This window comes from Penicillium angulare, assembly GCF_028827245.1.
Source record: "Penicillium angulare strain IBT 27051 chromosome Unknown utg000001l_segment0_segment0, whole genome shotgun sequence".
NCBI classification, from domain to species: domain Eukaryota; kingdom Fungi; phylum Ascomycota; class Eurotiomycetes; order Eurotiales; family Aspergillaceae; genus Penicillium; species Penicillium angulare.
In genome coordinates, this window is record NW_026623160.1 from 3,963,069 (window position 1) to 3,985,102 (window position 22,034).

Below are 22,034 nucleotides of genomic sequence, written 5' to 3' on the forward strand. Positions count from 1 at the left end.
GGATCCGCTTCGCCTCGCCTACTCACAGACGCATCATCGCCCCCCCCCCCCCCCACCCCAAAGTTGATCATGGCGATTAAAATCTCCCGCAATCATGATCTCCACCACTGTCCCTGTATTTCGCCGTACCTTTTTGATAGCATTTCTCAGGTGATTGTAAGCATCGTTCAATGCGGAGGTATCCCCTCCTTGTACGTAAACTGATGTTATACAAACCAGTCGTTCGAAAAGCCGAATGACAGCCGCTGTCAGACCCGGCGACTCGATCCGCACTAGCTCCGCTTCCACATTCTTATTCCCCCAAAGTCTTTGTCAACGCCCCAATAAGACCGCGATAAACCTAATCAATTCAACCACCCCTTTCTGCTTGAGGTATATCTGGCGGGTCCGGCACAGGGTCGAACGTACCGAAACGCTTTTGGTCAAAAATTGAAAGCCAAGTAGCCACTAGCTCTAATCAAGAAACCCACTTGAATATATGCCACTACTAGAACATCGGAGGTTTCAAGGAAACTGTATGCGGAATAATTATATGTGTTCAAGCTACCGATGTTTTATAAGAGACATACCAAGAAGACCACGGCCTATAGTGGTAGCTCAAATATTCAAATTTTGCGATTGAATCTTTCCTCCTTCTATATACTTTACCTGAGTATTACCTGTGATAACACAATGGAACCCAGGCTGTAAAAAGATCATAACTGCTTCATCCCCGCCATGGCTGCGGGTGTGGAGAGTCTCGCGTTCCTGCCCCTTAAAAATGATCTTCGCAAGACCCGTCCCCCAGTTGGGATCGACGATAACTGCGCTCAAATGGTCACTAGGTCCGATGACTCGGGGGGCGTGGTGTAGCTTTCCTAGTATCTCCACAGGTTTGCTCGTAATCCAGCCTTGAATTTCGCAATTCTCATCAGAGGTCTAGTAATTCAGCGAAAGTTCAAATTGTAAGCTAAAGGTGTCACACACCAATTTTCCAAATTGCTTTTTGAGCTCCTCGTCATCACTTATAATATGACTAACAACCATTGTTTTCAACGGCTCCATTCCGATCGACAAAGTCCCAGAGATGGGTAAAGGTGGCAGCTGGAGAGGATGTCGGCCAATGGAATATGAGCACGGATATCATTCCAAACTTTTCTCAATTCGCGTTAAGCGAGCACTACCAAGCAGCGAAAACGAAGTGAAAGACTCAAAAGTGCTTGCAGGTGTCGAGTTGATGTAAGTCTGCGGGGAAGGGACAACTATCATGAAGTCATTGAGCCAATTGATGATCAAACGTCGCCCGCTTCCACCCCAAAGTGAGCAGATTTCAACGTGAAAAATCTTTCGTATCTGACTCTGAGCATCAGTAGCTACGGCGACCAAAGTAGAATTTTACTGTGGAAACGCGTAACCGTCTGAAATTCTATATACAGCAAAATACACTCTTTATGTGGGAGATTACTCAGTAAACTCAATAACACTTAGTTACTACCACTATATGTGAGACGGGAAGTGGGGCGGCCAGAAATCCACCAGGTCAACCAATCACCGTAGGCCTTGGAAGAGTTACTAAATCAAGTGATGGGATATGTGGATATGACCAGAGCCACCGCGGGTCTCTCCGGATGCAACAACCATCCAATAATTAAACTCGGAATGGTCTAAGGACTAAGAAGCCCGTACATTGAAAGTAAGTCGATGATGTCATCTCTGAATCTAACGTGAGCCGTAAGCGAAGGGCCAGTCTACTTATTTGCTCGTCGAGTTAGATTATTCGATAGGACTTGACATGTTATATACATCATCTTTGACTTCTGCTTTTTTGGGTGCTCGACCCCTTTCTCCGGGAGAAAGACACTCGTCGGAATGGAAATTTGTTGCCTCCTTAAGCCAATTCACTATCTGAAGTGACATTCAGATTCCAAACCTGGAGATTAGCCAGGCTTCCTTGTGAACTAAGTCGAATGCATAGATACTTTTATCCCTCGATTAAGTCCAAAAATATACAGAATTCCCGTGAAAACCCTTGAGTTAATGTAGAGAGACCCATAACGTCGCCAACTCTGCAAAATTTGCTACGGATTTCAACTGTTCTGAGCACCAGAAAAATATCTTCCAAATGATCCAACCAGAAGAAGAAAGGTGCGTCAAAGCCTGCATCATTGAATCACTTATTATTGAAAGAGGGCCCGGTTGCGCTCGTCATTGGTCGGGCATTGGCATGATAGCCACCCAGTTGCTCGTTGTGAATGAAGCAACGTTCAGATCCCTAGCCGGACTGAAGAGAGACCGCAGCTAATGCCACCGCTGTATCATCCCCCGAATGGACAAACTAAAGGGTGAAAGGACTAGAGAATGTGTCTTGAGGTCCACGATAGCTATCGGTAGTGGGAGGCGGCATTCGTTATCTAGCTGTTTGTACGTCGATGGGCCTTGCCTTCTTTTTTTTCTGGGTCTTTTCTTCCAAGCAAAACTTTTGCAGAGTCAAGCATGACGCAGCAAACAGTACGTAGTGCATTTTAGACACCCAGAGGATAAAAGCCACGGTTGATGTAGGTCCACAGATTGAGTTTAATGGGTCACCTCGCTCATTGCTTTTTGAAAAAAGATTTTCGATGATTACTTGGCAACGGGATAAATGGTATATTGTATTCCACTCGGTATATCCAAAAAGGTAAACAATCTGTCTCCATGCATTTCCCGTTTCACCTCGTCATCGATCCCCGAGGTCACGCCAGGATCCACTATAGATGGTTCCGAGCATGTATTGGCTGATGGTGGAGGTGAGAAATACCTGAATGGATCACTGGTGGTCTCCTTAAATTGATTGGCCATTCCACTCAGCTGGGTGCTGATATGTTGTCCTCGCATTGTGCATGCACAAATAACTGGTTTTTGAGATACCAAGTTTCTTCCTGTAAAGCTTTGGCTTCTCTCACTAGGGCCTTGTGTTTGGCGGACGCAGACTCAAAGGTTACTTGTAAGTGCTTGCGCTCTTGTTTCTTTTTTTTCTCGACATTTGTTGGCTGCGATGCGGTTTCGCTCGAGGTGTTTCGCTCTCTCGGGGGAGATATCCTCACGTCTGATCTCGGCTCTAGTGTGGCGACAGGACCTTGTGGGAGGTAGATAATATGGTGGACGTAATGTATTAGAAGATTCCAGGCCTTGTATCTTCCACAAAGGATTGGCTGAAAATGGCGAGCTATTGTGTCCCAAGGACGATGGGTTGATTGTAGTGATGATGCAAAGAAAAATATCGCTCTCCTGATGAAAATGGCTCAAAGCGAAAGGAAATGAAAAACAGAAATAAAAAAATATTTCCATTTATTCCAAATGAAATAGATCTCAAATACTTCACAGCTATATATCATTTCACGGTTCTTGGAACAACTTGGGTGGTTTATTTTCAAGTTTACACATATGGTAGAAGTGTGATTACATCAAACGAATACCGAGGGTGATGATGTGCAGGGTCGCAGTCTAGCGGATTGACTCAATACGGTATGTTGTGTGATATTTTGACAGAGGTCGTGTCAAGGCACTCCGATCAAGATTATCCCGGATCGTGTACGTTATACCTGCATCTTGAACCAATCCCACCATAGAGTAAAGAGTCGCCGTAGCCGACCTGCGCCGTCGGCGCCCACAAAATTCCAGATCATTAGAGACCTACGTAATAACGGTACTTGAATGGACTTTGAACAAGATTAGATCTTAAGATATTTGTTGTCACATTTTGCCACTGAAATCCGTCCCCACACATAAGTACCTTTTTGGAGCCAACGAGGCCGGCTTCCTTCTATGCAGGAGGGGAGAATAACTTGGAACAACCTCACGATACCAAACCTTAGGTACTCAGTGTACTATCTACCTTTGCAAGGAACTTCAGAGAATTGCGGGCTGCGGAGAAGGTCCCAGGAGCCGTAATCTTTTATTTTCCCCGCATCGCGAATTTGTGAACTTTAAATGAGGACTCCATAGGCGGAAAACGCTGGTATCCCGGCAAAGTCGGCCGACCAATCCTGAGAAGTTATTTTGGAGCTCCGACTTGAATGCCTTGTTGGGTAAAATATCGTTTTGGCTTGTTTTACGTCATCCAAGTTTTGATCACCGTCCAATTTCTATTTTAATTGTTCTTGAGCTTCAGGACTACCCACGGTAATAAATCCGTCAATGCAATTCAAGACGCGTTAAGACATAACGATTGGTCACCATAGATTGGGTATCATATAATTCTTGGAGCAGGCGTGGCTCGGAAATGCCAGTTGTAAGCACTTTAACCCCACTCGTGTTACAGTTCCGTCCTTGCCTCCTCTATGGCCTGTAATTGCTGTTCAAGAGACTCTTCTCCCGGCATAGATCCCATCGCAATGCCCTTCGCCTTGTTCAGTCATATGTTTGCCGGAGCGCTGTTCCTGAGCTTCTCCGACACGATCTTCACGAACAGTCTCGAAGCTGGTTCTCAAACATTTGCCTACATCCAGAGGTAGTCATTAATGCTCGTGCAACGGGCTTCCGATCAGACATTTATATCTCGCAGGTTGCGGGAGTTCTTGTTGCCTATGCTGAAAGCGCGGACCTAGTGGAATGAATTGCGCATGTTTCTTTTCCTGTTTCATGGGCTGGAACAATACTCGGGAAAAGATCGTGATTTTCATGGTGTAACGATGTCGCTATTGCTATCCAGGATGGACTTTTCTGAGGTACTATCTGGGGATGGGCTTGGGTCGCTTCTACGGTTTCGGTGGTGATATTCAAAGGCATGGAAATATGTTGAGATATGTAGGTAGAATTTTGTGAATCATGTGTGCCAGCCTATTACTGGCAGGACTAGTCAACGGGTTGCAAACATATAATCAATTGTTACATTACATCTCTCAGGAGCACATTTCAATAGATCATCAGGCATTAATCATTGACATCAAAGAAGGAATTGATGAATCCATCACCATTAGCGATGCCCACGTCCATGGCCATGCTGATGGCTGCGGTGGTGATGGTGATCATTCGATGGACGATTATGCTTCTTACTTTCATGTGAATCATGAAGTCGTTCAACCTCATTGGCAGCCACTGCTCCAAGTGCACCTGCACCCACTGTACGAACGATATGCCCAAAACCATGACTGACGTCCTCTCCCTCCTTCTCACGATGTCGATGCACTGTTTCTGCAATACCGACAGCGGCTACTGCTCCCTCTGCAAGATGGAGGCCATGGTGAGGATCGTGCTTGCTTCTGTGATCGCTCTTATCCCGGTGGTGTGCATGTTTATGATCTCCGTGGTGATGGCTATGTCCGCTATGATGGTGAGAGTGAGAATGGGGAATCAACTCTCCCGGTGGCAATTTGTAGTAATCCGAAGAGCGGAGGTCCTTCCGGTAATCGTTGTGCATTTTGAAGTAAATTTTCGACTTGTTTATTGAGGTATCTAATTCTTGAGGATTTCGGCACGAGAGAACAACAATGTATCATTGGAAGCGACGCCTTGCACTTACAGGAAGGAACCGGGAATTAAATAACCTATGAAAATAATCTTTGAGTCTCGAATTGCCGATTATTTGCTCTTCTATGATATCATCCCCCACTCATTAGGTTAGCTGACTTCATAGTCCCATCATACTGCGATCATATCCGAGACGAATGATGCAGTCGGTTGTATGTTGTCTTGCTAAAAAAAAACGAGCCGGATAATTTGCATTTTCTTTTTCCAGGATGCACAAGTTGCCAGGGATCTGCAATACGCATGCACGAATCCTGGCTTGACGTATGCACCTGACTCAATGGCATCAAGCATTTTAAGAGTGTTGTATTGCAAAGGAAGATTGATTGTTATTATTTCAGACGAAACACATGAAGCCATATATACAACGAGAAAAACAAGTTGATTGCAAATCAACTTGATGCTACATTTAGATATCTCGGGAATTAATTCCGATGGTGCGGCTCAATTCCTGATCTGCACCAGCCTCATATCACAACAAGACCAAAATAAATGTTTTGGTTGAAAGTACATAGATTAAGCAGGTGTGAAGGGGATGCAAGGGATGCAATAGTCGATGTGGGCTGGGTCTACTGAACAGGTATCAGAATTGCTTCATTAGCCACGATAAATGGCATCATATCATGCCATCCGCATACTTGATTGAATCCAGGTATCCTAAGCAAATAGCTAGAATGGGGCATCGGCGAAGGCTCCTCGGGTCTCTTGGCCATTGCTCAGAATATGAGCGAGACCTTTTTAGCACATGTGTTGTCAAATTAATTCACATACATATCACTTTTGATGGTTTTTAAGCGAGCAAGCTGAAGGGTCAGCTTTGGACCCTCACCTCCAAGTCCTTCAAGGGCCTTCAGTACGGGCGTGAATAGTTTAGATGTTGGAGAGCCCGAAGGATCGTCACTTGGCTAGAAAGATATAGTTGTTATGTAGCCTTCAGGCTTAAAATTCAATTTCTAGATCTCTTCAAGGATGCTCTTCTTGAGCATCATGGCATGATATTTTGACACGAAGAAAGATAATAAACCTTTTTAATCACATACGAATTCGGCAGAAGGTCTTTGGGATATATAGGAACGCCCACTGGTCTATATTTGAGCACTGTACTGACTCATTTAATCAACTTGGAACGTGGTGAACTTCATCGGTCGTTAATATGACATTCCCGTGTCGAGAATTGTATGACCTCACAATCTTGATGGTCAAGAGCAGTAATTTGCGCGTCGAGGATAAACTTACAATACGCGATATAGGTTTCTATCGTGCTTGTCGATGCCAAAAGAGCCACATTTGAGGCAAGGGAATGGGGTGCTGACGAGTTCTTTCCTTTCACCATCAGAGCAAATTTTTTCTCGCCTCCGGCGATGATTCCCTTGGGAGAGGAAACTATCTTGGTTCCAATTGGTACATACGTATTGTATAATTACAACTCATTGATAATTCAACTTTTACCATGTATAAAGAGACCACTACAACATGCCTGCAAAAAGAGTGACTGAGATATATATTTCCATACACAGCTCAAGTCATTACCGCTTAGAAGGTTTATGGCGATGACCGACATTCCAGTCCGAAACTTGCGGGTTATTGCAATGAAACTGCCCGCGTTGAGGTTAGCGGGGATTGGGAGTCTGAAAGCCCGCTTGGAGCTGACCCCAGTTTGTTGTGACGTCTGTGGATTCAACGCCTGAATCGACATCGTACAGTATACGGGCAACTAATAGATGGCGGAATAGAGGCTGGTGCTGGAAGAAGGCTCGTTCCGCGATCACCACGGAGAAGGTCAAAGCGGGTGCAATCAAACCATGTCCATTGTTGTCTGCTCCCTTCGGTCGCTCCCAATGTGCCCGAGGGAATTATTCTAGACCTTCCCTCCGGGGGGTGTGGCGTTTGGTTCGGGCGGGCCTTCGGTATACGGGGCCACCCTGCGGGTGTCGGCCCTCTCCGGCCCTAGGCAGGGGTTGAGCGTGAAAGCCGGCCCAAGAAACCCATCAATCATCACTCATTCTTTTGGAAATCCTGCGTGCCACGAGCAGAGCAGAATGACTGGCAAGAGGATGTGAATAAAATCAACCCTGAAAGCCTCATCTCGAGATAACAGACACTAGGATCATTTGATCCCGAGAAAAGCTTATCGGATGAAAGCCGTTGTCATCGAGGGGGAAATTCCCACCACAGCAGCTCTTACAGGTAGCTCCACTGTCCATGATGGAAAAAAAATCCCTTCACCGCCATGTTATCGACCTTGCTGACCTTGAAAACTATTTCCAGAAACTTTATTAAGACACTGACTTGGGCGGGGTTTGATGAGGTGAGACTTCTGTCAGTCGTAGCTGTGTGGCACATTTCCAGCAAGAAGAGAAGTTGCATTGAGGCTGACCCAAAAACCGAGCGAATATAATTCCTAGCCTCAAATCATGACGATACCCCATACTTTGATTCAATTGGCCGAGTGCAAGCTGTCCAAGCGTCATACAGCAGTGTCGCGATATCGAAAGCTAGGCTGCCATTGCCAACGATGAATATGCAAAGAAGCTACCTATATCCCGCGTCTAAGTACATCTTTTTACCGAAACAGGCGTCAGTCTGTTGTCAACTAAGTTCGAAAGGGGGTTCTGGTAAGTTCCCCCGTGCCGCCAGCGTTCAATTGATTGAAAACCTAGACAGAACGGGCAAATACCGTGGAGCATATGAAAGGAGACAAATTCAAGGAATAGTTCTGATATGATATATCGGGGGCATGTCAGGTGGTAAGCCCGATAGCGTACAGAATAAATTGTTGACTGTCTAAGACCCGTTGCTTGCGAACGCGTGCTGACGAGCAGCAGAAACGTCGCGTCGTATGTCTGTTACGCGTCACGTCGGCAACTTGCTACCCTTCATGTTACCCCACCATGTCACCCGCTACCGCTGCTATTTGCTGACAACACTAGCCTTGTCGGACACCGGTCAATGTGAGATGCGTTTCGGCCTGCCTGCTTTATTTACAGTACCCTTGCGCCCGGTCTATTGAGACTTCCGAGTTCACAATTACATCTTCGAGAGTCAACAGGCTCCAAACACGGTATTCGATATGGCACACCTGGACAGTCGAACCCCCGATTCTCCTTTCTCTCTGGCTTTCAATGTCCGCTTTAACTGTGCCCCAACTTAGTCGCATTGAAACGGGTGTGACCTTGATCTCTATTTGAATGACTCACTAAGAATCGAGATTGACGATCATATTTTCTACAACATGTGGCTCGTGTGCAATCTTTCGCATTATCCCGCGTATTGAAGGAGGCCACTACTCGCTCTACGTGGAATCATGTGTGTCAAAGCTCGGAAAACCTGCAGGGTTAGCTTAGAGCGGGATTGCCTTACGCAAATGTGTACTACTGTATCTTGTGTAATCCTTTCTTTTGGGCCACCCGCGGAAGCCATGTCCGCTCCTCTTGAGTTAGTGACACGAGAACTAATTAAGTAAAAACGGTAGGTCGATCAGAGATGAACGGTGTAAACCGCGATCTGTCGTGCGGGTTGAGCTGTATGGGCGGGATACAACGTTATCCACGCGTTGTACGGTCCTCCCCAGCCAGCTGACCTCTACAGGTCCCGCAGTCTTGTAGCCCGCATTATGAATTGTTTGTAGAATGCTTATGACTCCTCGTAAGCCCTAGAAGTAGATGTGAGAGCTAGCGGAGGTTATTGAGAGCGTGTGCAATGGGTGCGATGTCAACGTGTGTTGTGAAATGCCGCGGATTTGTTTCTTATCACTATATCATGAGATTGGAATCACGGAGCGAGCCACTGATGGGATTCGTCCCTGTATCAATTTCCTTTCGGAGCACTAGCTTGCGGAATTATAATTTGACGCTGTAAAAAACTATCTGGCTGGGTCTTCATAGCGTATTTCATCTGCGGGGATTCACTTGATATTTAGAGGCCACTCGGTCTGAATAGCATTCATTGCCAGGAAGCTAATTACCTGTATATGTAAAGACACAGTGTGTACATCAAATTTAGAAATGATTTGTGTTTGAACTGACATTAATTTTGACTGGTTTATTGACCGTGTCTGTGGTATTATCATTATTCTCTCAAATTGAACTCGTCATGGTTGTTGGAATATGAGAAGGCAAGGCGGAGGACATGACAAGATACGAGGCAAGAACAAATCCCGAGGGATGTGGAGAATGTTTAGTTTTTTCCCCTGGTCATTCACCCCCACAACAAGCCGTCACCAGTCCAACACTCATCAACACTCATCAACACTCATCAACACTCATCAACACTCATCAACACTCATCAACACTCATCAACATCTACCTCCGCACATTAGCACAGCAAGTCTGAACTCTTTCTCTGGGAGTTAATCTCATCATGAGAGCTCATCGTGGAATCTTCTACACAATCGCTACGATAACCAGGGGAGGTTGCTGTGCAGTATTGAATATAGAGATTCCTTCTACAGTGTATGTCAATTTCATGCACAAAGTAAAAGAGAAAAAGAAAATTGATAGCATTCGCATTGATATCCCTTTGACATATCTAAAACCACTCAACTCTATGTTCATACGAAAAAGTTGTGTAAGTTTTGGCTTCTTCGACTACTTAGTTCAGCAGCCGAAGACTGGTCTCTAGCACCACAAAGAGGTGCTTGCACACTTCTAAAGGATCATGGCAAGACTATGGTGGCTACAAAGACCTTGCAGTACCGAGCAAAATTCGATCGCGCAGATTTCGTCCCGCGAAAGCCATAGTAATGGATTCTTTGTTAAGCCTGCAGACAAGGTCGGTTGAGACTGTTGATCTAAATGAAACAAAGGATACTCTGTACTGAATAGGAGACAGCTGAAGTAAACTTCATTATAACATACTGGAAATATGATTTGAATTCCAGGAAGTACAATGTACCTCATTTGATTGCCAGGGAATGGGCAGCACGGAATACTAATGCCACGCTCAATGACTGTTACCAGGCTTTTTTGGTATAATACGCAAAACGTACATGACCAAAGGAAAGGCTAAATGAAAAAGCTTGACAGACAAACAAACGAACTATCGTTGCCCGTAGGCTAAAAATATGGCATAGATTACGGTAACAGCGAGTTATGCCCTCGCCAATACGCCGCTCCATCAATACCTCGTTTACAGAGCACTCACAAAAGCTATTCGGGTGTAGAAGATTATGTCAAGCTAGAGAGGAGTGGGTTTACCACTATTCCTCTCTAGGACTAGTGTATACAGCGCCCGCCCGCATTTTCTATGTATTTCCCCTGAAAAGCTCAGATAGTTCTTCAACCAGACATCAATGAACCATCCTCTCTAATCGGACATCCTCGATACTAGCTCATACACAGATCCCTAAATCCGACAGATTAGTCAAGCACGAGAAGTCATGAATTGACAATGAAAAGACCTTGCTTACCCCTTCTTGCTGCCACTTTACCAGTGAGTCACAGCCATCTGCAGGGTGTCGGGAGCTTCTGCAGTCTCCGCCTGTGGCTTGGTACTCTCTAGGTCGCCATGCTCCAGAGCAGCGGTGTGCATAGTCTGTACGCGAGTCTCCCAGGCCGGAGTGCCAAAGAATTTGAGACCGTTGGGGTCTTCGAACATGGCCTCAGTCTCTTCCAGGGTCTTTCCGGCGGTTTCCGGAAACATGAAGAAGGCGTGGATGAACATGGACGCATTAAAAACACCGAACAGAATGTAGGTCTTCCAGGTGATACTGGTGAATGCTGGTGGGGTGAAAAGTCCTAGCGCCATGTTGAACGCCCAGTTGCCCGAGGTGGCTACAGACACACCCTTACTACGTAGACGCAAGGGGAAGAGCTCGGGTGGGTAAGTCCACGATACAGGACCCCATGTGGGTGCGTATGAGGCGACGAATAGATAAGTGCATGCGATCAGACCCTTGGCCGCCGAACCGGTCACTTTCATTGACTCCTCGGCAGTCTTACGCTTGCCTTCAGGAATGATTTCAGCGTGAGCTCCGAGAATGCCGGCATTGGCGAACATGAAGACGCACATCAAAAATGCGCCCACCAGCATCGTAGGTCGGCGCCCCCAGCGATCCATCCAAACCAGAGCTGGAACGGTCAGCACTACGTTGATGATGTATTGGATCGACGAGGCGAGCAGGTTCGAGTTACCGGAGTAACCGGCCATCGCAAATACGTAGCCAATGTAGTACACTTAGAGGGAACGAGGTCAGTGCCCTTTGCTTTTATGGGGACTTAATCATGAAGGTCTTACTCATAACGTTCATACCGGTCAGCTGAGACCAGATCTGGGTGAACAATCCGATGAGAGTACGGTTAAGCATCCTTGGCTTGAATAGGTCCATATAGGTAACGCTAATAAACGAGCGTTCCAGCTCACACATTTCTCGAATATCCTGCAATTCGATGGCCACGAAGGGGTGGTTGCGATCGCCCTTAGCATGCACCAGGGCCAACACATCATGGGCCTCCTCCCAACGATCCATTCGAGCCAGCCAACGAGGAGATTCGGGCAGGAACATCATGGCAAAGAACAGGAGTATGGCAGGAATCATCTGCAGTCCCCAGGGTACTCGCCAGGCCGCAGCTTTCCAATTGTAGGACTTCTGGCCTCCGATGAAAGAGCATCCGTACGAGATACTGCACACGATGATTAGCTAATGCATTCTCTGGCGGCCGAATGAATCTCGACAAGCGCCAAAATAACATACTAGTACATAATAAGGATACCCCAAGTAATGGCCCACTGCTGTAAACCCACAAACCGACCACGTTTGGACGGCGGCGAGAGTTCTGAGATATAAACCGGGACCTGAGCGGATTCGATACCAACCGCTATACCATTGATGATACGACCAACGATGAGCATAGCGATATTCTGAGCGGCGCAAATCAAGATGGAACCCACCATCCTGTATGAAATCAGCTAATATCCTCGCTTCTTCTGTATAGAAATCCGCTTACCAGATAACGCAGCCCAGCATGATGGAGTACTTTCGACCGAGACGATCTGAGATAAAACCAGAGATCAGGGCGCCCAGCCAGGAGCCAGCAGCCATGGAGGCTGTTACACCACCCTGTTTCAGAGAAGGAAGACCGCTACAGTCGGGATTGTCGTCGAAGGGCGGGCCATTAGGACCCTCGTTGAAATAGCAAAGGTAGGAGTTCTCCGTAAGCTGCGCCGACATCGACGCAATATCGAAGCCGAACAAACCACCGCCGACGACGGCAACGGAAGCAATCACATAGATATTTCCAATGAGCACCATGATGAAAAATCTGGGGGAACAGACGTCTAACAGATTAATTTTCGGGGGCGAGTCGCGGTTTTATTATACAAGTCTCCACATGCACTGTACCTCTACGAGACCGCAAGACCTTTTTGGTTTCTTTTTTTTTCTTTTTTTCCTTTTTCTTTTTTTTCGCTGTTGGGGCCGATCCAACGTAATCCAAATCGGTGCGGGATCCTCAGTTTCGTCTCATTCTGAATGAAACCTGGCTAGAACGGCCAATCCAAATCATGGAATTTCACGCGATAAAAAAACGCTCCCCACATAAGGAATCGAAGGTTGATCCACATCCCCGCAGTTCTTTGTCCCAGATTTACCCAACTCAAACCAAGTACCTATCAGACCACGGCGTTCTTTGCTGTCTCTTTCCGAGCTCACGGTCCCCTGAAAACCATAAGTCCATCCCCTATTGGCCAAACGTGTTTCAAGTGCCTAGTCACGTGCGTAAGTGGCGTTCAAATGTGACCTTGAATGGATCTATCGACACCCTGGGCGCTCAAGCTTCGGTGTTAAAAACGTTGGAGGCGGCAGGGAAAGATGGAAGGATAGAAGGCAAGAAAACTCCGTCACCGATTGGGGAACCCAAGTATCGAAAAGGACACACGACTATGAGCCTGGTGATGGTAATGAGCTGTTGACTGTGCTGCCACCATGATGCGATGCATCTTGAAACACAGTTTCTTCTAATGCATTCCAAAAATGCAATTTATCCGACAAGTTCAGAGCAGTTCAGGTTTTCACTTTGTGATTTATATGGAAAAAATGATCACATTTCGAGGTTGGGATATCAGCAGACCCTACTCAGTCACCCTAACCAGACCCCAGGAGGCCTAATATTCTCTGCGGCCGAAAAAAATGTCGTGAAAGTAGTATTTGATTTTGATTGGCCCAAAGTACGAGCATAGCCACACGATTGCCAACGATGCACCCGGCCAGTCAAATGCGTCGCAAATTGAGAATAAAAAGAATAAAGAATAAGAGGAACACTATCGTTGAGTCATGATCAATGGTATTCATGACCGAAATACGTCAAATGAGGGCCTAACAAATAAAAACAGCGGGAGTGCGATTTTTTGGTACTCACAAAGAGGAGGGATTCAATGAGGTGGCCTCTATTCTAATGAACAAGAGGGGCAGTTGAAGCAATAGATTAGTGTAGTCACCCTCGCGCTTTGATGGGAGAGGCAGTGCATTCTCTCAGACAACTTCCACCGTCATTGCTTCCCCCTGCGGCTCGAATCACGGGCCAGTCCACTACGGTCCCACTCGCCTTGCGGTTGCTCAACAACGGGACTTCACCGCACAAGAACGAAGAACGATCACTCACCAGCAGTGTTGAATCAACAACGTATATAGTCCCTTCAAAGCGCACGTAACTCCCCAATTAGCACATGCCTCAGGATCTACATGGTTTGTGTTTTTGTATCAGGAGGTATGTTTTTGACCGTAAAGCAGAATTGGATTGATTTAAACGGTCGATTGTCGACACTTCTGGCTTGCTCGATCGATCAACAGTTGTGTTTATGCATAGCTGAACGCTCTGGACTTTTTTTGATGGATGATCAACGGGAGACTGTGCAATTGAATGGACTCAGTCTAATTGAAATTGATTGGCTATTAAACAAGCCCTTCTCCACCAAGCGAGCGGGCCCGTGCATTTCCTAATACCTCCGGACCCCACAGGTCTTTGACTCGAAATTATTTCAATCTGCTTGTCATGACCACCTCCGGCCCATTCCGAGTCCGGGCTCACCAGGGATCCACTTGGCTCATATAGAACTTAGCTTGTCTTCATTGTGGCTCCATTCTCAACTACTTCAGATATCGTTGTATGATTATAGTAAGATAAGACAAAACCCCAAAATTCATCACAACATTGTTTATGAACCCATTCCTACGGTAAAGGGAAACCATATAGCAAATTAGACGACCATCCATTGGGCAAGCATGTACATCTAGCCGCCGACGCAAGACTTGATTGGCCTATTTACTGTTACTGTTTGCTGCACTTTGGAGTCCCATTCTGGCATCCTCTCGATTCTCCCACTAGGTTAACAGGCCATAAAGGTACAATGTTTGGTCGACCAAACACCCAAGCTACTATATGCTCGACCTCTACCAGACAGCCTTTGATTTCCTACGTTCGGACGAGGCTAGAACAATGACACCGTTCGCGGTTCTATGCATGCGTGCTTCACGTTTTGGTTTTTACAGACCTGGAACTTACATGACCAACTCGTGTGGTCTCTTAAGTTACGTCTCAACCAGGAAGGCAGTTCGGTAGCAGTCCTTTGTTAGACCCAGGGCCTCGTGAGTCATCTCCAGGATCGACGGGAGTGCATCCAGGGATAGTGTTCCCGCCCCTAGGACCTTTGTTGGTACTTGTGAGGATCTCACGTATCGTTGGATGAGTGTGTCTTCCGAATGAATAATCAATATTAAGAAAGCTAGAGTCGACTCTAGATACCAGACGTAGCGCGAGGAAGCAAAAGAAAGATAGCTTCCTCGCGTTCAGGGGAACCCAGATAAGCTATGTGACTCCGTGTCCTCCGCTTAGCGTGTATGCTTCATGTATATCCCTGACATTTCTTTTACTCGTTCTCGGGTAGCCACCACCACAAGTACCCAAGGAGTCAGGAGCTGGGCTCTACTGGCGTAGGGACTTTGGAGACACTGTACATTCGACAATTTTTGAAGCCCATCCGGAACTGTCCATTCCGGTCCCAACACAATACCATGGTTCTTCTCAACTTTTTGTTTCGCCGCCTTATATAGCTCAACACAATCTGGAGCTCCACCGCAGCAACATATTTCTTGAAAGACATCCAAAGCGGTAAGCTGAAGGTCCAGAGTTCCACATTCTATCAAAATGCAATGCAAAATCTGCGGTAGTACCATATGACTCGCGATATCCATAGAGCTCGGGGAGTTTATATCATAAATGCGCCTGACAATATCAAGCATTCGTCTAGCGCTTGTCTCTTGAGCATAGATTGCCAGCCCTGGTATACCTAAGTTGATCCAAATACTGCAAGCGAGCCATTTCACTTCTAGCCTGAGTAATTCATAAAATTTGCTTTGATCAGGAGCGGATTCTAGTGACCATGGACCAGAATACTTACGTGACCACGCATGCAAATCGTTATCAAGCGATTTTTTTATTGACTCAGTTTGAGAAACGGTGTCAATTGTCGTGGTTGCTGTCAAGAAATCGATTTCATATGGCACTTTTACTGAACGATAAATCAGCCAGTCCAGTGCCTTTTGAGCATCCAGAATTGTTTGAAAAGGCTCCCATGTGGAACATTTCTTTACTTCTGAGAAATCTGTTTTATCAAATTCGCAAAAGAAGATTGCAAACAATTCACACCAGCGAAAGACGCGTAAAAAATACGGTGGTGTCTTATATGAGTTCAAAATCATTCTACCATATTGGCAGTGGAGTAGTGAGTTCTGTACATTCCCTCTGATGAATTCAATATTGATGAACAAGATACAAGCAATTAACACAGTATCAATTTTATTGGCTTGTGACGGGGTGGCAATTTGTTTGAGGGCAGCATTGTAATTCGTTATCGAGAATATGCGATTACTGTTCTCGAACGGAGGACTTCTGACAACCTGCTCGTGCAGCGAGCTCATTGCAATAACTGCATATCTGATGGCAGCCTCTTGATGTGCCGATTGAGGGAGAATATAAGACCAAAATGAGTGGAGTGCCGGCTTACGTGGTGCGATGATCCGATAAAAAAACTCCAAGCTTCGCAAGTCTAGGCTTGTAGCACCTGGTATCGCGGAAGGTTTAATAAGTTGTACGGAAGACCGCACACGTTCTGCACGAGAGATCCATGGGGTATAACCATCGCATTTGCGCCCTGTAGATACACATCTCAAGCAATACGGATGAGCTTCGTCGCATTTGATTTTCCGAGCTCTAGTGGGAGGCATCGCTTAGTATTGTCGAGCCAAGGGGTAGGACGTTGAACTGACTTGCATGTTACACAGCCTGTGTGGGTTCGGCGAGTGCCCTTGGGCGCCATAATTGACCGGTGTGTATTTGAAGGCCCGCTTTGAGCTTCACGGAGGCGGATACTGAAGAATGGTTGAGCCGACTCAGCTGGGGTTGATCGCTAAACCAAAAGGGGAGGAGGGGTGGGGGACTTCGCCGACTGTCACTTCACTGCCGAGTAATTTATTGCTAGTAGTAGTACCCTACTAGGTAGGCGGAGAGGATTGAAATTTGCACCCAAATCCAGAAGCACTACTATAATTGCGGGTTTGCCGAAGCCCCTTGAATGCGCCAAAAGAAGTTGGTTCAGAGGTAGGCCATTCGAAGGAATTTGGGACGTAGGTATCTCATCTGTTGTAACGACCATCAGGGTATGATCGCTCAGAGAGCAACATTAGTGAGGCTGACGAATTGTCAACCGAATTCTAGATTCCTTTACTGGAGAGGATCTGTTGCGATTGTTGTGATTCCAGGTTGGTGCAGGTCAGGAACAGAGCCGCACCATCGGAATTAATCCCGATGTATCTACACGAATAATCAAGTTGATTGGAAATCAACTGGTTCTTCTTGTTGTATATATAGCTTCATGTATTCCCTCTAAAAGAATAACAATCAATCTTCCTTTGAACTACAACAGAAAGCCTTGAGGGCACCCTCATTGCAACTATATTCTGAATCAGTAATAGTCAAATAAGCGTACAGAGTTCATCTCACCAAGCAAAACAGGGCTTTTTGAAACCTCTGTCCCTATTCTTCATCCACCATTCCATGCACCCCAGATGTGACAAAGCACCGCACTGTATGCAGCGTAGGACCACTGTCTCCTTTGCGTCTCCATCATCCTCGGTCAGACAAAAGACGCCGTGTATATCGGTGAAATCATCGCTGTGGCCTAGACTATGAAGCTCTACGCCTCGCACGCCAGCCCGAATATTGGTGACTTAGGAAAGCGGGATGGTCAGGCGAGATATTTCACGGGACATTGTTTGATCTGAGTGTTGCGGCTGTGACAAACGACCCCATGCTCGGGGGTGGCACGCTTGTAGCAGGTGTATGGGGTGGTGTATTGGGCGTACCTGACTGGACGGTGTGATCGAGCTCTGATATCTGAGCGACTGAGGTTCTCGAAGACGATGCGCTATCGGCGGTGAAGGGGAGCGGCCGGTACCACTGAATGGCGTCGAGTTTCGAACAGCGGCTTGATACCATCTTTGAGCAACATCCTCGGTTTGCCGGCTCTGGTGCCAACTCGTGCACAAGAAGCACTTTGCAATATCACGAAGACAGAGCTCCAAGGTCGCCAAGTCCAGTGGGCGTCTGGCTAGGCTCATCAACTTTTGGTGGCCCTTTTGAACCACCGATAATGTAATACGGCTCTTGCAAGAAGCACCCTTGATAGTGCGACCGCAGCAAGTCCTGCTCTCTTGAGAGGCAATGTTCATCTCGCAAGTAGTCAGAGGATCCCATTGAATGTTAGACATGGTGTGGCTGCGGGTGGATGGGGATAGGAAAACGAGAAAAGAGGCAGATGTCTTTCAAGATACCAGGTTTGAGTCGGATATTTATAGTCACCTGGGTTCCAAGTTGATATCCTTTATAGCATGTGTATCAGATAGTTCCTGAGATCTACATTCTATCCATACAACTACGCCTGGTATACAGGCCTGATCAATCGGTATAGAGCCTTCATTTTAGTCGGACCGATTGGCTACGAGAGCGGTAAATGAGTGTTTTTGTGCAAGGAACTGCCACGTAAAAGATGCTGGATGCTGCTGGCTTATTTCACGGCTGCGCGTGGGAACGGCGGGAATAATCCCAGGATCGGACAAGCTCCCAGAATTTATCATCTGGATCCCAGGAGCGGGATTGGAGCACCTAGTATTCTAAGTCTTGGTTCTGAGACCATTCTCCGGCTGATAGGTAGCAGCCCCTACGCTACTCTCCCTCACAAGCTACAGACCCAATGGAAGGTATATTCGGTTCCCCTGTGGTCTGCCTGGTTAGGCCTGTGTTTCGCCACCCGAGTCAGTATTAAATACACCGGGGAGGTCTTCATTAGCTACTCTTTTCACCACGACTATCCAAGCTAGACTTTTAGCCTCTTTCCAGAGTTTGACCTGTTTAAAATTTGACACCCCTCAGTTCTGGTTTCACGTCTGCCCTTTGATCATCAGGCATACGAGAACGACATGGCGTGTGTACCGAACGAAGCCCCTCCAGACTATGCAAAGTGCATCAGGGATTCCTCCCTGGACATTTCTTCCCATCCGTCGATGCCAGACTCCGGAGAAAGCTTTTTCCAAGTGCCTCCACCAACAACCTCATCCTATCCTGAAACACCACACCGTGCTCGTCGGAGCGGAAGACTGAGAAAAAGGGTCGCAAATGGGCTTAAGCTTGCAGTTGGTGCCACTGTGATGGCTGCTGCAGTTCCTGTTATCTTGGTTGGAAATGTGGCTTATGAGGGAGGGAAAGCTGCTCTCCAGATAGTTGCGGCTCCGGTTCTGGTTTGCGTGGTTTGCTTCTGTGTGGATGATTTTGGTTACTGAGATTTGAGGTCACTGCCTTTTGTAGTGGTACTCCACCGGATATTTTGAAGATAAATTGCGAGGCCATTCTCAAGAGGATGGCGATCAACATTTCTGCGCTGTATCTTTATGATTGCGTCAGATTGTTGAATTCCAACTGCCGAGCGACTGTTAGAACAAAATCCTTCAAGTCTTGGATATTGCGTTGGAAGACTACCCGGGAGCCCTCTTGTATTCTAGCTAAGGCCAGACAAGGCAAAATGTAATCACTCTGGCTCCAAACGCCCAAATGTCTCCAAGTAAGTAATCGATCTAATGTGCATGCGGCCAGCTGTAAGGCTAATGAAAACTGAGCATCGGTCTCGAAAATCATCAATTCAATTGTAGGCTAACATTACTAATACTTCGATCACACAGATCTGATCTCCATCAATACCATCTCGACAAGTCAAGCTATCACTCACGGCCTCACGGTCGGCTATTCTCCAATCTTGTCGATCGTCGAAGCGAAGCAGTGCTACTGACATTCCGTGTCAGCCGTGCCGACCGACGAGATGGTTCGCCCCGTGCTGGTGCGCGGGGTGACCGAGCAATGCGGCCCTGGGAAGTCGTACTACCCTCGGTGGACAAGGTGTCTTCTAGCTGCGAATTATGCCCCGTACCTATGTCCCGGCCTACCATTAACGCGCTAGCGGACTCAGTCCGACGCCTAATGGGACGGATGAGGGCATCTAGAGCACCATTACTGCGGCTGCTGATTGTCAGAATTCTCCCTCTATGACATTGAAGCGAGTGAACTTACCAAACACAACAAGAGGTGTTAAAGCTTGTGTCGCGCTGTTCCAGCCAGAGTTCCATGCAGGACAGGTGCGATAGCGCGTGGCATTGTTGACATCGGAGAATCACATTTTCATCGGTCGTGTCTCCATCTTCCGCCAGGCAAAAGGTACAATGAATGTCGTTCACATCATGGCTCACAGCGAGACAGTGTAACTCCAGGTCTTGAGTTCCTGCCAAAATATTCGCGACGGACGCAATAGCGGGTTGTGCCGGCGAGACAGCCCACGGCACATTGTTTGCACGCAGCATCGCGGGGGATACACAAGGCTGGATTGCTTGCGGGAGCTCGCGCTCAGTCTCACTGGTATCATATGAGACACCATGGTCCAACTGATTGGTTGCAGGTTGGCCCAGGTCACTTTCCTCATGGCTTAGCGTGGCCGCGTGTTCCAGCACAACGTTGCTGCCGGGCTGATTGTGAACAGCGGCATCATACCAGCGTCGACTAACCTGGTCAGCTTGCCGATCTCGATGCCACCTGGAGCACAGGAAATGAGTTGCAATGTTGTGCAAAATCGGCTGCAGGGTCTGCGCATGAAAAGGTGCTCGAGCAAGGCTTCTCAGCTTCTCCTTTCCCTGCTTGAGCACCTTCGCAGAGATCCTATTCTTACAGCGAGCACCTCGCTCTGTGATGCCGCAGCAGGTAGCCTGATGGGCCAGATCCTCACCAATCTCACAAATGCTGACTGGGTTCCAAAAGGTAGACATGGCGAAAAGACTAAATGTAATGTAGATCGACAATCAAAGATGAGACAAATAGTAGGCACAGAATTTATCACAGGGGTCTCCAAGTGCCTTCTAGCTTTTTATAATTCCACCTGCTCCTGCCTAGTGTGGAATGTACGCTAGAGGGTAAGTCAGGAGCTGGGCCTTTTGCATGGTCCAACTTGCTCTAATAGACTACCTGCAGGCATTCCAGTCCATCGAGGCAGCGGATTGCACCAACTAGCCTACACATTAGACGCAAAGAGATTGGCCCGCTGTGAGAAGCCTTTGTTGAAAATGCGAGGAATCCATGGCGTTCCGCGCAAACGCAGGGCTCCAGGAAGATCATGGAGATTCCTGGGAGCACAAGAGTTCCTGGGAACAGCCTGTCTGTTCCACGGGCCTCATTTTCTGCGGTTCTACACCAGCCGAATTCCATCTAGCTCAAATGTAAAGTAGAGGATCAGCCAGAAGAATGAAATGCTTATCATAGTGGCTTCTATAAATACTGACCTGCAAGGTCGAGCATTGCTCCTCCATCCACAAGTCTATTCGGCGCCACCATCATTTCATCCGAAACAGCCTCTCACTATATGTCGGAGATGTCGCACCACCTCCATACCATCGGTTGGTCATCTTGTTCCAGTGTCAGTGCGGGTGCTGACTACCCATTCTAGCAGGTTCTTCGCCGTCATACGAAGAGCGTCCCGCTGCTCATTGCTGCAGTCAGTTTATTCAGAATGCACTGTTCTTTGCAATTGCTCGGGGAGATGTGCAAGCCGTGATTCAACTCCTTCAGCAGGGCATCGATGTCAACAGCAGCGGACCGAAGGGCCAGCCCACGCTCTTCACGGCTCTAGAGTATCAACAGCACGAGATCTTAGAGATCCTTCTCGGGGACCCGCGACTCGATGTTCGCGTCACAGATGGCCAAGGTCTCACTGCGCTCCATCTAGCAGTGATATACGACGATCATCTTGCAGTCCAGATCTTACTGAATTCCCGATCTGTCGATGTCAATCGCCCCGACCTTGCAGGGGACAGCGCATTGCTTCTCGCGGCCAAGACGTACGGTGGCTTTGAGCCCAGACGCGAGGCGATCCTTGAGCTGTTGGTTTCTCATCCACAATCGATGGTGAGCCAGCGCGACGCCAAAGGCCGCTCCCTCCTGCAGTATGCAACTTTCACGTCGAACCAG

At 47.2% G+C, this 22,034-nt stretch overlaps 4 protein-coding genes across 4 annotated transcripts; 1 reads left to right on the forward strand and 3 right to left on the reverse strand.

Annotated features, from left to right (window-relative positions):
- Positions 1-487: 487 nt before the first annotated feature.
- Positions 488-1,044, reverse strand: N7478_001366 (uncharacterized protein; the record flags this gene model as incomplete). Its single annotated transcript, XM_056917581.1, has 4 exons — positions 488-513; positions 570-584; positions 660-918; positions 967-1,044. The coding sequence occupies 4 exons, from the start codon at positions 1,042-1,044 to the stop codon at positions 488-490; spliced, it is 378 nt and encodes a 125-aa protein (XP_056785461.1).
- Positions 1,045-4,933: 3,889 nt separating this feature from the next.
- N7478_001367 (uncharacterized protein) lies at positions 4,934-5,377 on the reverse strand (the record flags this gene model as incomplete). Its single annotated transcript, XM_056917582.1, has 1 exon — positions 4,934-5,377. The coding sequence occupies one exon, from the start codon at positions 5,375-5,377 to the stop codon at positions 4,934-4,936; it is 444 nt and encodes a 147-aa protein (XP_056785462.1).
- A 5,531-nt stretch (positions 5,378-10,908) lies between these two features.
- On the reverse strand, positions 10,909-12,733 carry N7478_001368 (sugar porter family MFS transporter; the record flags this gene model as incomplete). Its single annotated transcript, XM_056917583.1, has 4 exons — positions 10,909-11,657; positions 11,719-12,104; positions 12,176-12,376; positions 12,429-12,733. The coding sequence occupies 4 exons, from the start codon at positions 12,731-12,733 to the stop codon at positions 10,909-10,911; spliced, it is 1,641 nt and encodes a 546-aa protein (XP_056785463.1).
- A 6,219-nt stretch (positions 12,734-18,952) lies between these two features.
- N7478_001369 (uncharacterized protein) lies at positions 18,953-19,312 on the forward strand (the record flags this gene model as incomplete). Its single annotated transcript, XM_056917584.1, has 1 exon — positions 18,953-19,312. One exon carries the CDS (start codon positions 18,953-18,955, stop codon positions 19,310-19,312), a length of 360 nt encoding a protein of 119 aa, XP_056785464.1.
- Positions 19,313-22,034: the final 2,722 nt, after the last annotated feature.